Below are 15,611 nucleotides of genomic sequence, written 5' to 3' on the forward strand. Positions count from 1 at the left end.
TTGTGAACCGTTGGAGGGGCTTGACAGCAGCAGCACAAGACATCCCCATATACAGGAAAGCCTATCCGTTGCGGATATAAGCTGGATCATCCAAGAACTCACTCGACTAATGAATCTTGAGTTTAAGCAAGTTATCCCACTTATCTTACTCGCGGCTCCGGGATTTCGCATTGCACGGACCGCGTCTTCCTATCGTTCCAGGCTGGCCGAATGCTGTCATCTCTCAGGCGTCTCTCCGTCATCCACGCATAGACAATCGATGAGGCAGCAGGCTATACTCCTCGCCGGCTTGTATAACAAACTACTCGCTTTTCACCTCAACTTCGCGAAAGCCGCTGAACAAGCCTACTCCATACGCTCATCGTTGGTTGGGTTCACGGTCAGGCTGCTTAACCGGAAAACACGGGAACCTTGCTTTGCCAAGGTAAATAAACTCACAGTCGATTGACGACAACGAGGGATGAGGTAATCTGCAAAGTCAAGACGCAACGAGCGTTAAACGTTAGATGGGACTTGGCCATATCCCAGTCTCGTTGAATAAATAGCTTCATCGGCCGAGTGGTTCAGTGCTTCTTCCATGGTTTTCTATTGACTACCGATACAGCCCTAGGTCGTGCTTCGTCCCATGAGTTAATCATGCCGCATGATGCTCTTCCAACCCTGTCTATCGGGAGACGGGATCTCTAGAACGCGCCGTCGGACCTTTCCAGTGTTCCTCGCATTCTCGCACACTTACTCGGGCCTTTGTCCGTTTTTCTCTATTATCCTGGTTTCTACACTGGAAGTACCACGGCGCGGGTATTCAAACTACTCCATCTAGCTCATTACATCTCTCACACGCCGGCTTGTGTACCCAAATTCGCAATGAAATTACAAGGGATGTCTTCTCGATGACATTATTTGTCACCTCTTTCTATGGGAAAGAGTGCCCCGAAACGCATCGGTGGTCTACCCAGAGTAAGACCCGCCAATACGGCTCCGGGCATCGGGCGTGTGTTACTGCATACAGCAACGAAAAGCCGACGGTATGGTACACACAAACACATTACAAGACAATGTCATGTTTTCTCGTTTTACAAAACACTATCGCCCCCAATTCTCGATGCCTGTATCCGTGTATGCCGTCTGCCGCCCGCCGATCTACTATCTAAGGATACCATATGTGGGTAAGCTTACGGGGTAGATCCCTTCCCACCCCCTCCCCCAAACTCCAAGGTTTGGACCCAAATCGATGGGACAGGAAAATGAACTACTTACTCGTCTCCCGGAGCTCTGCGACGCCATCTTGCCGAGGCGTATAGCAAACCACACACACACACACACACACAAACAACGAAATGCCGGTTCAGCTCAACGATGGCAAATTGAAGTAGGGTTCCAAACAGATTGATAGTAGATCTAGCCGCCGGTGCTGGAGGCGGGATGGTGTGTCTGTGTGTTCGCGTGTGTGGCGAGCCAGTGCCGATGAATCGTTTTCCCCTCCTCGTCTCACAACTTCATCTCTTCAATGCCTCGGCCGAAGACAGGTAGTGGGAGGGATTCCAGGGAAACCAAGACAATTACCTTCCGCCCCTCTCTCCTGATGAACACGTGGTGACCTGGCGTGCCTGGAAATTAATTAACATGGTGGGTTAGTGGATGATTGGAGTTGCTCAATATCCGTAGGGTGGTGATGATGATGACTCTTTGTATCGCCTCGGCATCTTCCACCTACTTTGTACTTCGAGGCCAGGGAAACCATTCCACGCAGAGAGGGGCGCAAATCTCCCCGAGAACAAGAAATCTTGTCTTCCCGCCGCCGTTTCTAATTGACGACAATGTGGTTCATGGAGTAATACCAACGATTCGACGAACCCCACCGTCATACAGCTCATGCGTGCAAATGTTCCTCGCCCTTTGACCCCCTTCTCCTTGAGAAAACTAAACAAGAATGACCCGACTACCTCCAGGACAGGGGATGCAATGTACGAAGAGAAAGAAAGAGAAAAAAAACACGGCCGTGTGGCACCAATTCTAGATTCCATGCAATGTGATGCGATGCGATCGCCGAGGTTGATCGTCGGGTTACCCGCCGCTCCTCTTGCCAAGTTGCTGCTCCTCACAGCCACGGCCCTGGCCCTGGGCCCTCGGGGTCCCTGTCTCTACGGATCTTCGTGCCCTTTGATTCCCGTCCCGAAGTCCCGGCTGCGGATACAACAAAGTAAGCGTAGTAAGGTTAAGAGCAGAGATGGGCAGATGCACCTACTATTGACCTCCCAGTTAAGACGACGGGATCTTTCTCTCTTCCAAACCATGTTCTGGGGCTTTAATCACGGGTACATCTGTCGCCCCAAAGGCACGAATCGGCCGTGCAGCAATGACCATTCGCCCCGGGGGATCTCCCCGTCCAGTCTTATACCGGTTCCCTTGGGTGAATCGACCTCCCTCGTGCCCGAGTTCCTCAATACCCAAGTCATCATGTACCATGTAGCCAGTCCCAGTCAAAAAAAGATAAAAAAAAAAAAAAATAAAAAAAAAAAAATTGCCCAGTCCTGCATGGCAAGGGGAGGGCAGCACGGGGGGAAGGGAGGGTCCCTCTTCTTTCGGATCCCGGGATGAGAAGCTATCTCAGTTTGGAAATGCTTGCGGACTACATACGACCACCTGCACCTGCAGCACTGCAGCCGCATCCCACCCACCGACCATCTCAACTCCCGACGCTGTCAAATGTACGCCATGGCGGGCCTTTCTGCTCTGGGAAGGCCTGAGCAGATGCTGCCAGCGTGCCTGTTAAACCTCCAGGCAAGTACGTTGTATGTTGATGCGCGTCACTTTTCGATCTGGGTCATTGTAGTCTCACCGTTGCTGTATCCGTAACTCTTCATACTATCAGCTCAACGGTACGGCAAACTCTAAAGCGGGGGGGGGGGGGGGGACTACGGTCCTTTGGAAAAAACTGGTATCTTTTCAATCCTCCAAAGCATGGCTGGGATCCTAGTCCTTCCCATCAGCCCATGACATATCTATACTCTTTTTCTTTCTAGTTATCCAGCCCAGGTGGTATTTTGAGCCCACCTCGATACCCATCCAATCACTCTCGATTCGGCCAGATAGTTGGACGCCCATCCATCAACTGCTGGCCAGATGGCCGGGTCGAGACGGGGCACATGTTCGCACATAGCCTTTGCCGGATAACGGTGCATTTCCATCCTCAAGGTAGGTTCCCGTTGGTTTCTCAGCCCTCGAAAAGGCCGGCCACCCCCTCCAAGGCGTCTGGTGTGGCACGCCCCCCATCAGCAACCCCACCGCCCCGTGTTCTCGACTCGTTGGCCGGTGTCATGAACTCCTGAGCCATCTTGCTACGATTTGACCTCTTGCTGCGCCCGAAGCCGCTGTTCTTGGGGAGCTTTCCCATCTCGGCAATACTGACTCCTTTGAGGTCCTTGAGCAAGTCAAGCACAAGTGCTCTCTGCTGCCGCGTGTGTGAGGCTGGCTTGGCCACAAAGTCATTGAGTCTGTCAAGGTCTGCTTGCCTGATGTTAGGCAGGGACATGAGTATGTCGCGCGGGGTGCTCGTGACAGGGCTATAGTAAACCACTATGGCAGCGATCAGAGACGCCAAGTCTTTTTGTAGATCTACAAAGTAGGGCTCATGGAAGGAGGTAATGCAAGCCCGGAGCACGTCCGAAGCTATGTATTCCCTGATGGCAGTAGCTGCTTCCGCAGATACTGGCGAGGTATCGAGGTAAGGGTCCCTGCTGGACGGTGCCACATCAGCACCATCTTGGGGTAAAGACTTGGGCGACAGTGGCTCAGCCACGGTGAAGTCTGGGACGATGGAACGGAACACTCGCAGAATTATGCTGCAGCAACGAGTGTCTCGCATGCGGATGGCGTGCGTGCAGAAGAGGAGCAATGGCTCAACTACGGTCGACTGCATCAGGCAAAACTTCCTAAGTGATGGATACTTCCGTGATTGCTCTTGACCGTTCTGAGATCTCAATGGCGGGGGGTCTGGATTTCCATGTCAGCTTATTCGCCATGTATATCGTCTCTCCAAAACCCTCGAACCAGCACTGCCATCCCCACCGGCGTCTGCTCCCAGCCGAGGCACAAGGGGAAATGACGAGGATGAGAAGCGGGGTAGCAGGCAGATAGTCTACTACAGAACGGCCCAAAGGGATCCTAGAGTAGCAAATGGTTGGAGGGAGACTGCGACAATCTGACCGAGGAAGATAGAGGAGATGGGCGAGGATCAAGTCTGGGAAGAAAGGAGAAGGAAGATTAACTTACTCCTTTTCGTAGGGTCCAAGAAATCCGCCACCATAATGACTGCGGTATAGGTGACTTGGCGCAAGATACTCTCTGATTTCATTTCCTCCGTCAGAGCATCGGCAGCTGCCTGTATGGCCTGCTGACGTTCCAAGTTCTCCCATTCGGCATTGATCTTGGCGTCCATTTGCTGGAAGCAGGCAGCTAGAAGTGGGGGTAGGAAATGCTCTCGCTGCTCGAGGGGACAGTCATCCACAAGATACCTGACGAGGTTGAGCAGATTGATTTGCTGATGTGCTGACAGGTGGAATGAGTTCTGGAAGAGTGCTTGCGCAAGCGGACCGGGCAGCTCGCTGAAGCCGTAAAACTGCATCTCCAAACGGCTCATGCAGTAGATGATCGCGTAACAAGTTTCCCTTACAAACCTTACGGTTCCGCGGATCGTCGATGCAAGACCTTCGAGTGTGTTCTTCTTATCCATGACCCTTGCGTAGAACTCATCTTTGCTGCCCTCTGAAATGCCTGCTTGCCAGAAACGGTCGCTGAGCACGTTGCCAACAACAGACTTCATCTCGTTGGGCAGTTCTGTCCAGTTATCCGGGTTGTGGGAGGCGTGGGCATGGCTACAACGCCTGTCAGTCGACGAACACCACGAGTGATGAAGCGGAATTTACCTGAGGAACTGCAAAAGATCCGGAAGGATCAGCGGAAAGCTGTCATTCCACAGCTGGTACGAGATCTGGAATGGCGTCGACGTCTTCTCAAGCTTTTCGACAGAGAATGATAGGAAAGACTTCGTAGGCCTGAGCGGCAACATCTGTAGACAAGTAAGCATAACACCACACTGGACGTGTCTCGGTTCTACCAACCTTTTGTCTTTCCTCCAATTCAGCCTGTAGAGCCAAACCCTCCGCATCCAACTCGCAGGAACCCCATTCCTTGACTTCATGTACGCGATGGCTCATCAGGTATCTCTTTGCCTTGTCCAAGGCCATCAATTCACAAAAGCCAGAGTACGATGACAATGCGTTCTTCAGCTCTTGGTTCTGCCATGAGGATGTGACAGGCTTGATGAATTGCTGGAGTCGTTCAACCTGTTTGGCCGGATCGATGTTGGATGCTCGGTGAATGATGATGAAGAGGAAGCTTTGATAAGCGATTTGGCGTTTCTCATCCAGAGTACCAGACGAGATCATGTCGTTAACCTTTGCCTCGATTTGATCATAAACCGCGAGCAAGTGATCAGGAACCTTGGACGCTAGCCTCTGCAACTCTACCATGCTCTCAGACTGGAAGTCCTTAATCGCTTCATTGAAAGCACGATGTTCCGGCTGGGGCGCCGGCCAGGTCATCAAAATGTGCTCGAGAACCTTGAGCATGAAGCCTGGTTTCTTGTCAAGTGCTGTTGTTGAGAAGGCGACCAACAGCTGTAAAACTCTCTTGCGAATCAGAGGATCCTCGAACTTCATCTCCAGAAGTTTGGTGCACCACGACTCCAGATCCCTCTCTAGTGCAGCACGCTGTTGCTCCTAGAAGCAAGTCAGCATTGATTCGAATATCGGAGACTTCGTCACCTACGTAGTCTGGTAAGCTCTGCTGAGTGGTGCTTGCTCTCCATTTCATGTAGCCCTTGAGTGCGGCTTCGATGACTGTAAACTGAGCATCGACACGAAGAACAGGCATAGAGTGTTTAAAATACGTCGCGACTGGAAGGTCAGTTTTTGCTCTTTGGCTTCCGCTCAAGGGTTATGTCTGTCAACTCACCATTCATTGGCGGGCTCTCGTCATACAGATGCTGCAAAACGTGTTCCGCTTGACCAAGAACGTGGTATACTGCGTCGGATAGCTTGAGCTGGACGATGGTCTCAATGACTTGAGTGCTGTATCTTCGGTAGTTGCCGAGAAACGCGTGACGCTCGGGAACGGTATCGGTATCCTCCATCAGGAACATAAAGGTCTGGTCTTGGGTGTCTTCGGGCAGATTCTCGTAGCGTATCAGGCGAGAGCCGCATACTTCAAGAAGAGGCCCAACGAGATGACTGTTGGCTGGGCTTTGTCCAATTAGCCTGTTATTGAGGAGACGTGTCCAGGTTGCCAGGACTGGAATCGCGATGATGAGACTCTGGCTCTGAACGGTAAGCAGCAGCAGGTTGAGAAAACCGCTGACATCCGAGTTTGTAGATATGGCAGAGAACCGCCGGTCGAGGTAGTTGCCGAGAAGGGACAGCATCTGCTAGCAATTAGTATCTTGGGGGGGCTTCTACACCATGATAGACGCACCTCTGAGAACTTTTTGCCGAATTGGTATTTGTCCTCGTCAATGTCCTCCACATCCACAGCAGACCACTCAAAGAGCCTCTTCATGAGGTCTACTTGGCTAGCATCATACATGGGCGCGACAAGGTCCTTGAACTCTTGTTCTGAAAAGTTGGAACGGGAGTAGAGCGCATGCAGAGCTTCCAGCGAGGCCTAGTCGATGTTAGCTTTTGGCTCCTTTTTAACGGCAGAACGAGGACCACAAGACGGACTGCTTGGTACCTTTTGAATGGACACCTCGGGAGTTGCAAGAGCCCTGCACATGACCGGAACGCAGTTTGCAACGGCAACAGACTTTGGGATGGCCCATGGCATGAGGGAATAGAACACAGTCAAGGACTTCACGGCGCAGGAGCGGATTTGGTCGTTGTTTGGTGCGTCACCGTCGAGACATTGACTGAGAAACTCGGATACCCTGCTTAGCCAACCTTCTTCCCCAGAGCGCACTTCGGGGCCTGCAACTCTGTTGGGAAATGCCTCTCTGAGAACGGAAGCTGGGGTGAAGACTTCGACGCAGCTTCTGCTGAGGACGCCTTCGCGCATGGCAACAACAGCATCATCGCCATTGAAGACCTCGTCGGACAGGGTCTCAAGCACGAAAAGGACGAGCTCTTTGTGGACAGGAGAGTCAGGGATCTGCCAAATCCGTACCAAGAGCTCGTCCATATCCATCCACTCGGCGCCCCAGCATCTCTTCGCGACTTCTACCCACAGCTGAGCTGTCTTGTTCCTAATATATAGCGGGTCTTCCTTTGACAGGGTGCGGCAAAGCTCCATAACCCATTCGCGCAGCATGGTAGACTGCTGCTCGTTGTATTCGGCCCATTTCTGCTTGATTGCGTGTTCGAGCAAAGAGAGGGCATAGTGGCGCACGACGGGGGACTGCGACTTGTTGGATGCGAGGGTGAATCCGTGGAAGGGGGCCTCGTCTATGCCCTTGATATTCTCGAGGAAAAGCTGTGCGTCTCGGCGGGACTCGTTGGAAGAGTAAGGACTGTGTATGACCTCGAGGGCCTGGTGGATCTGGGAGATGATGTCGGGGTTTCCACCGTTGGTGGAAGTAGCGTTCTGAGCCATGCCGGCTGCGCCATTGGGCGTCCGGCCGTCCATGATAGGTTCCGTCGGTCGCAGTACACCGCAAAGTGTCCAGCCGTGGAAGCTGCTTGTCCAGCAGGTGACTTAATGCTGGTTCATTCGTCGGGAGGTGGACTCGAGGGAACCTGACGGTGAGAGGAGCAGGTAGGAGGAAAGATCGAAGTGCAAGCTCGGTGAGGAATGCTGCCCAAGAAGTCGAGATTAGAGTTAGCCACGGCCACCGTCGAATGGCAAAGAAGAGGAAAAGGATAAGACTACACTGGAAAGTGCATTACAGAACATGCATACACTGGGGTGCAAGGACGTACCGGAAGCTCTGTACCTGCCACAAGTTCTTGGTCAAGACTTATCAAGGTCGTTTGTTCTGACCTTGATGCGGTGGGAAGGATATGCAAGACAAAGCTGAGCAGCGGAAAGTTTGTCGGGGGGCAGTAGTGAAGGAAGCAGAGAGATTAGACTGGGATTGGTTAAGGTGAGGTACGCAGATGCAAAAGCGAGTGTCGATCTTGAGAGCTGCGCGGAAATGGTATGCGTGTAGCAGCCGTGACAGAGGTAGAAGCTAAAGGACTAGCAACAGCAGCAGCAGGAGCAAGAAGCAATATTGAATTGCATCGTCAGAGGCGGACAGAAAGTAAAGCTAAAAGGTGGGAATTGGCGCGGCGTTAAGGCAGGCAGGTGGTGAGGTGAGCCCAAGGTGTAAGGTGACCCACGCCCACGCCCCAGGCACCTCAGGTCCGACGCGCTCAGCAGTTCCGCCCACCGCAGGGCAAGGTTCCATGAGGTTGCTGTCGGGTGCCCTGCTGCTGCTGTGATGCGCTGTCCCCGGTGCTGTGCTGTTCGGGCCGGGGGGTGACCGTGTACCTGGGGCTGGGCCATCTCAGACTCACCTCACAGGTCCCAGGCAGGTCCGTACCTGACTTACTAGGTACCTAACGCAATGAAACCCTGCTTTGCCCTGCCTTGAGCCTTTACTTGACCGACTTGGAAGCAGGCAATAAAGCAGGAGACTACACGTCGCGATGCACACAGGACGGTTCATGTTTTGCATCATTCATTTCCCCCATCTCAAGTGAGGTACTGCATTCCAAAGATACCCCCAATTATCTTCAAGTCCCATGTCACAAGTGCCCATGTGTTGGGAGTCGGACGAAAACATGGGAAATGCGGAGAGAACCTGTCACCCCACCACAACTCACATCACCTCGCCTAGGCAGATGCGTTCTCGTGAATCTACGTTATTTAATTTCGGCATCTTCATACCTTGCCATGCTACCGGGTAGCCAACTTAGCCTTGGTATATGCATGCCTACCGTACCCAGGGAAATACCCCGCCATTTGGGAATCGAATATCCGTACCTCCCCCCACGTTTTTAGGAATTGGCTATCATCCAATTGCGGGAAAGGATGCATGAGGACCCCTTGACGCCGCAGTGCGGTATCTGACATGTCTGTTTATAGACTACGCAAGTTGCTTCAATGATGGGACCGCCTCATCGGAAATCACATCAGCCTAATTGCGCGAGTATGCATAGAAACTACAGGCAAATCCTGTCTTCAACATGGCAAACCCCTTGTCTGAGGCACTTGATCTTAAGCACAAATACCATCCCCTGTCTTCCCCAGACATACCTAGTACATCAAGTCGGCAAATGGGGTTGGAAGGAAGACTAGGCATCATAGCTAGGCTGTCAATTTTACTTGCTTTGCATTCTTCCATCTTGACCTAGGCTAGTTCTACCTCCCACAGGCACAAAAGCTTGTCGTAGAAGCTCGTCGATACACACTCAAGACGCTTGCTCTCCGATGCCGGCACAAAATCGCTTCCGTAGTTCATACTCTTGTGTTCCTCGAATTGGGCCAGGACAGTCACGGCCCAGTCTTCGCCGCTTAGCGGGCCTTCGAGTTCGACGACTCTGGCGCCAGCATGCATGCACGATGCCAGGACGCGCAGGCGGCATCGATCAGCACTGCTTTTCATGTCGATCAACTTGAGCCTCCACACACCACCTCCTAGGTTCTCCTCTGCGAGCAATTTGACCTTTCGCATACCGTACGTCTCGTGCGGCGGTTGTACCGAAAAGACTCTTATTGTGTCGTCATAACTACCCGTAACTAGTAGTCTTGAGTTGTCTGCAAGAGTGAGTGGTATAGGGAGGATAGCCGTCACGCCGGCACCGTGGCCGGGGATGTTAAGGGGCGCATACAGAGCCTCGATAGCCGCATCCTCGTTGCGAGAATACGATGTGTAGCGCAATGCCGAGTCGTCTCCTCCGGAGTAGAGGATGAATGGCGTGGTTTGGTCAGGTGGCGAGAAAGCGACTGTCCAGGCCTCGAGAGAATGCGTAATAATAGCCTCCGAGTCCTCTTCATCTACAATCTCCCATGAATCGCCGAGTTTTACAATGCGCACCTCACCCGACGAGGTTGTCAACGCAATAGAGGCGGCATCGTTCGGGTCCCAAACCCCAGAGAGGAAGAGAACGCCTTCAGGTACATCGGAGATTCTGCTCGTGGCCAAATGCTTCAACGGCTCTGCGTCGTCGGTATCCGGGGCCAACTTGAAGATGGAAAGTGTTCCCGTGCTCGAAACTACAGCCAAGATATCCTCCCGCCCAGACGATGAGCAGAAGTGCAGATCAAGAATTGCTGAAGGGTGCAAGAGTGTTTGCACATGTTGACTATAAACGAGTAAGTCAAACAGAAAAGAGGACAATCCTTCTTGGTACGCAAGTGGCAGACTTACACAAGGCCGTCTACGAGCCGATATACGATCAAGCTACCGTTCCGGTTTTGAGGTTTCTTGGGAACGGCAATATCTGCGTTTTCGAACAACTCAGTGTTCGCCTCCTCTTCTTTGACCAAGTTGTATGTGCCGACTACGAAATAAGACGGATGTATTGAGCAGAACTCTATGCAGCTTGGGGGCAAGTCGAGGATGAGAGACTGCTTCGAAGTAATGGTTTTGGCTGAGTCACCCATTGTGGTTTGTGTGAGGGTTGTCTTCTCTTTTGGGCTGGAAAAGAAAAACTTCCAATCCCCAGCTTTCGAGTGTTTAACGAAAGGTATTGCTAAATGCGGGGTGTCTCACCGACCTATGCTGTCTCGTCTCGGGTTTTCGATGATGGAATGCCCAGGTAGTTTGGAGTCCGGGGAAGACGTGTGGGGGAAGTCGAATTTGAGATTTGACGTGCGGTGCTTAGATTCTGCACTCGCCAAAGAGTTCCGGGAGGGTTATCGGCCCCGGCGCAGGCGGAAGGATCCCGCAACCCCCGACCCCGGGATTGACAGCCGCTAATCGGTTCGGAAGTTGCAATCCTTTCCAAAAACAACGGGGTGTCTGTAGCATCCCCTTGTTCCTTCATTTCAATAGATTTAAACTTTATCAACACGTTGTCCCCCGCCCGCACATACATATAAGAGGATGACGTTGCCCTCACCTTGTCGATACTAAGGTACTTGTTTTACAACAGTCGATGGTCATTATTCTTTACTGGGGTGGTGCTTTCTTTTTCTGCTCCGAAACAGCAAACGTTCACCGCACTTTCCTCACAACTAGACAAAGCACTTTCATTCTTGTTCGTAATCTTTGAGCATTGGTTCTTGTGTTTCCTAGAGTTTGCATTGGGTAACATGGATTCTGACGAATCTGACTTCTACGGTTTGCGTCTTTATGAGCTCAATTGATGTTGAACGAGACGAACTAATTCGCGCTCAGGGGACGATGAGATTGTCGCCGACCTAGAGTCTCGGGTTACGTCATTTGACGTTTCCCAGTGGTGGGAAGAGAGGAATGCGGCGGCGGCCTCCATCTCGGCGATGGACAGAAAAGTCAAGAAGGAGCCTCTCGACAGCACCAAACTCCACAACCCGTATGCCGGTGTTCCCTACGCGTGGCAGTTAACGGAGACGGTCAATGACTTCCTTGATCGTCTGCCTCCCGAGACGACGGAGCACAGCGAGCGGCTCCCGTGGATCTTTGTATGCAATCCGTACATCCGCAGGAAGGACAGGTTCAATGCCCAGAACCAGCGGAGCAGAGGCAATGAGGACGAAGCACCGGAGGAGGAGGGCTCACGACTCGATACCCTTATCGAGGGGGGCTCGGAGAGATTAGAGATCCTACTCAACTACAAGCAAGGCCTCGAAAAGACCAACAAATCCAAGGCAGTACAGGCAAAGTTGCTGAGGCAAGAACAAGAAGATGCCACCCGGGATATCATGGGCCTCGCACACATGTGCAAGATCAAGGCCGGCAAGGCAAGTGCTCTCAACAAGGCCCGCGCGTACCAAATATGATAGCTCATTCTCGTCGAACAGTGGATGCTCTTCTGTCAGCCCAAGGATGTTAACGAAGTCTGGAACGTCATAGCAAGCGCCACAGCGAACAACGAATTAGGCATTGCCGCAAAAGTTGCCCCTTGGAATCCGTATACCGACCCTACCGGTCGAAAAGACCGGATTGTATGCGTTTATACGGCCGACTTCAGCGATATGGCAGATGTGACCCGGGTCTTGCGTCGGCTGAGAGAGCTCAAGCTCGTTGAGGCCATGGGACGCCCTATCTACTATAAACCAGGTTCGTAGAAGCCTCCTATTACGGAGGAAGTTTTCGGTCTGACATGCCCAAGATGCATTTACGTATCTCGGTATCGCTTCCGGCAATCACTGGGGCTTGAAGGCATCGATTTACAGTTCTAGGGATGTGCTATCCTAGACAATCATCCGCCTTGTGGTCTTCCACTTCCCGAGAGGAGCTCAAATACGATCCACTTGATGACGCGGCGCTTTGCAGGTGTAGGCTTACGATGGCCGGAAAGACCAGTACTCCTCTCAGGGGCTGCATACTGTTGGGAGTGAGAAAGAAAAGCTAGGTCAATCGGTTCGAAGAAACGAGCGGAAAGAGTCGACGGCGGTCAGCAAGGCTAAGAGGACGGACTGCAGCTCATCTTTGCTCCTCTAATGTACATGAAGATTGCTATGTACCTCTCATAAGCCGTACATGTAGAGTACTGCCACGAGCCTATGCCATATGTGTCGATACGAATCGCGACATGCGCCCTGCCAAAAAAAATGCCTCTGTCCCCTTGTACAACGCTCAACCATCTATCAGAATCGACGACGCAATAAACCACCAAGTCCGGTACCCATGCCCCTAGTGATGCTAGCGTTTCTACCCACGCAATATCCCGTTCTAAAGCAACGACGATACTCTGCCAGCTCTCATGTAACCCTAATCTAACCTTTCGGTGCGGTTGTTGTCAAATAACGCCGCACGTGTTATCAAGCATTCTTTTTGACTTGAGAAGCAGATCTTCCCCATACTCCCCTAGTCAGGGAGACTGGCCATCCGAATCATCAAACGCGGCATCCGGGTCGATAGGTTTGAGCAGCAGTACCAGCCTGTAGGCGCTGTTGCCGTTGAGATAATACCTGTGTAGCTTCTTGGAACGCAAGAACCCAAGACGCTCGTACAGACGCATGGCTTGTGTGTTGGTTTCCTCCGTCTCCAAGACCACCTCATCCGCGTTCCGTTGGGCCATGGCATCTATAGCCCTCTTCACGAGTGCCGTCGCAATGCCTTTACCGCGATATGGCGAGGCCACGGCGAGCATAGCGATGTAGCCCCGGCGCGTTGGCGGCGAGTGAGACGAGTGCACTTCCAGCTTGCAGATGATGACACCAATGAGAGACCCGTCGGCGGGATTCAAAGTCTGTGGTAAAGTAAGCAACGGCGATGGCACATACACAAGAGGGAATAGAGAGAAAGGTAACGTACCATGAAGCACAAATGGCCCCACTGGTATAGAAAATACCGGTAGACATAGATGCTGTATGGCTCACTCAAGTCCTTTGCGATCAGAGAGCGTATAGCTGGAAGGTATTTCGCTTCGAGGCCGTGCTCGTACTGGATGTACTGCAGATCCGCGGGGAGGTGGGTGACCTTGGAAACGTCCATGTTGCTGTCTCGCGGGGTATATTTGTTTGAGGTCGGACTTCGTAGGCAAGATATATGAAATCAAAGCTATAAAATTCGTGGTGAGAGGTTGCGCACAAGCCTATATCGGCACCTGAAATGGTCTCAAGGCATGACAATCTGTATAGCGCGCAAGGAAGAAGCAAGAAGTGAAGTCTTGAGATCTCAGACGAGGCGAATGAGAGAAAGTGCGGGCAAATAGCCGGGTGTCGCCAATGTGACGCGTGGTTTGCTGTAGAGGAAGGCAAGACGAGAATGCAAAAGATGAAGAGGCGCGGCTCTGCCGCGGCTGGGGGTTATGAGACAAGGGCGAGTGCAAACCGGCCGAACCAGGATCGTGAGATGTGCGTTTGCAGGTGCAAGTTGATGGGCGTAGTTGGAGTCGGAGTCGGGGGACGCTGCATTCGATACCTAAAACTGAGTCGAGTTGTTCTGGCTGCGGTGCTTCAGGTCAGTCAGCTCCGCTCAGACCGTGCGGTGTTCAGTGTCCTACCAGCTGCAGTACGGTAGGCCCCGCCCGGGGGCCCACCATCTACGCCCATCGTCCCTGTCGGATTCGGAGGTCAAGGCAGTTTTGCGGGCAGGCCATTTAGTGGGGTCTACCGACGGGCGGCCTGTTGCCCTCAGGGCAGTGAGATTCCTTCTCCAGCCAAACGCCGTGAATTTCCTTCACTATCACATGTCAAACGGCCGCCCTCGTGCTACCTCGACAGTCATCTCATTGGATACCTAGAATGGTTTAAGCAGACACCCAAGAAAACTCGTCTGATTCAGACCTACTTGAGTTTTGGAAACTCGACTTTGCGGAGAGGTGAGGTTTCTGCCAGGTGAGGTAAGCACATGGTAAAGTGAGGTGCATTAGGGTGAAGCCAGAGATGGCAGCGCCTCACGCTTGCCAGCGTGTGCTGGGTGGTATTGTGAGGGTTGTCAAACTTGGATATTCCAGGTAATTGAGAGAAGACCGTAACAAAGTTGGTAGGTAGCATTCACTTCATGTCCTACTCAAGGCGAGATTACTGCCCGTCAAATCTGCCAAGTTTAAATTCTTGCTTGCGTTCATGCAATGGGGTTCATCCAAGGCCCATCACATGCAAGTCGGCCCCCTTGGGCTGCTTGTCAGGGTCTGCTTTAGAGCCCATTACCTCTATTCAATTAGTTAGACCAAAAGAGAGAGGAAACGACTTGACCGCTTCCGGAACATTTCTACGCGATAAGCATCGTCGGGACATAACCAAAAAAAAAAATTCATATTGCAGCACTTGAGGTATTACTTGGTGCCAAGTTACCAGTTACCTACTGCGTAAGGATTTACGACGGGACCGGTGCCCTCATTCAGTGGGACCCCCCCTGCATTCCATTGCGGCATGGTGCCTGTGCATCTGCCGGGCGCACTCACCACAAGGCCAGATACATAACAACCATACCAAGATATGCACTATCTTCAAGTACCTCTTCTGGCGGAGAGCATGCTGGAAAAAGATGCTGCCCCCCTCGGAGATTGACGTCACGTCGGGCCGCACGGAGAAGTCAAGCAGCTCATGCATCTTTTTTTGCTCGTTCCTCGGCCGCCTCCAACAACCCACCCCCCGAGCTCCGGACTCCTTGGCTCTCAACATTGCCCGGCCAAGCACACCTGAATCCCGCATGCCTCGGGACTGCTTGTCAACATTTGTCCCTCTCTGTCTGTCCAACAAATCACGAAACAAGCTTTGCCTAGCTTTGGATCTGCCATAGGTAGTCGCCCCCCCTTGCTCGCCGCTTAGCTCACACCGTCCCATCGCCCACTCGCCCACGTGCCTTTCAATAAGTACCAGGCCACGCCCAAGGAGGACGGCGCAGTTGACACCGTCCTCGCTTCCACTTTATCCCAAGCTCAGGTATGCGCCGCCTGGTCCTTACTTCCACGGAATAGCCTGGCCTCTTTGGGTTGTTACAATATCGACTTCAAGGGCTCACTCCGTTCTGCTAACATTTC

The 15,611-nt window shown here is 52.4% G+C and overlaps 4 protein-coding genes across 4 annotated transcripts; 1 reads left to right on the forward strand and 3 right to left on the reverse strand.

Moving 5' to 3' along the window:
- Nucleotides 1-3,214: 3,214 nt before the first annotated feature.
- On the reverse strand, nt 3,215-7,677 carry CPAR01_07564 (uncharacterized protein; the record flags this gene model as incomplete). Its single annotated transcript, XM_060491833.1, has 8 exons — nt 3,215-3,993; nt 4,273-4,874; nt 4,926-5,068; nt 5,121-5,780; nt 5,830-5,957; nt 6,016-6,481; nt 6,532-6,720; nt 6,790-7,677. The coding sequence occupies 8 exons, from the start codon at nt 7,675-7,677 to the stop codon at nt 3,215-3,217; spliced, it is 3,855 nt and encodes a 1,284-aa protein (XP_060350707.1).
- A 1,708-nt stretch (nt 7,678-9,385) lies between these two features.
- Nucleotides 9,386-10,641, reverse strand: CPAR01_07565 (uncharacterized protein; the record flags this gene model as incomplete). Its single annotated transcript, XM_060491834.1, has 2 exons — nt 9,386-10,340; nt 10,406-10,641. 2 exons carry the CDS (start codon nt 10,639-10,641, stop codon nt 9,386-9,388), a joined length of 1,191 nt encoding a protein of 396 aa, XP_060350708.1.
- Nucleotides 10,642-11,292: 651 nt separating this feature from the next.
- On the forward strand, nt 11,293-11,958 carry CPAR01_07566 (uncharacterized protein; the record flags this gene model as incomplete). The annotated part of the gene is made up of 2 exons (XM_060491835.1): nt 11,293-11,320; nt 11,378-11,958. The coding sequence occupies 2 exons, from the start codon at nt 11,293-11,295 to the stop codon at nt 11,956-11,958; spliced, it is 609 nt and encodes a 202-aa protein (XP_060350709.1).
- A 1,034-nt stretch (nt 11,959-12,992) lies between these two features.
- CPAR01_07567 (acetyltransferase) lies at nt 12,993-13,618 on the reverse strand (the record flags this gene model as incomplete). Its single annotated transcript, XM_060491836.1, has 2 exons — nt 12,993-13,373; nt 13,439-13,618. 2 exons carry the CDS (start codon nt 13,616-13,618, stop codon nt 12,993-12,995), a joined length of 561 nt encoding a protein of 186 aa, XP_060350710.1.
- Nucleotides 13,619-15,611: the final 1,993 nt, after the last annotated feature.

Source organism: Colletotrichum paranaense (assembly GCF_030867605.1).
Source record: "Colletotrichum paranaense strain IMI 384185 chromosome Unknown Scaffold_5.1, whole genome shotgun sequence".
NCBI classification, from domain to species: Eukaryota; Fungi; Ascomycota; class Sordariomycetes; order Glomerellales; family Glomerellaceae; genus Colletotrichum; species Colletotrichum paranaense.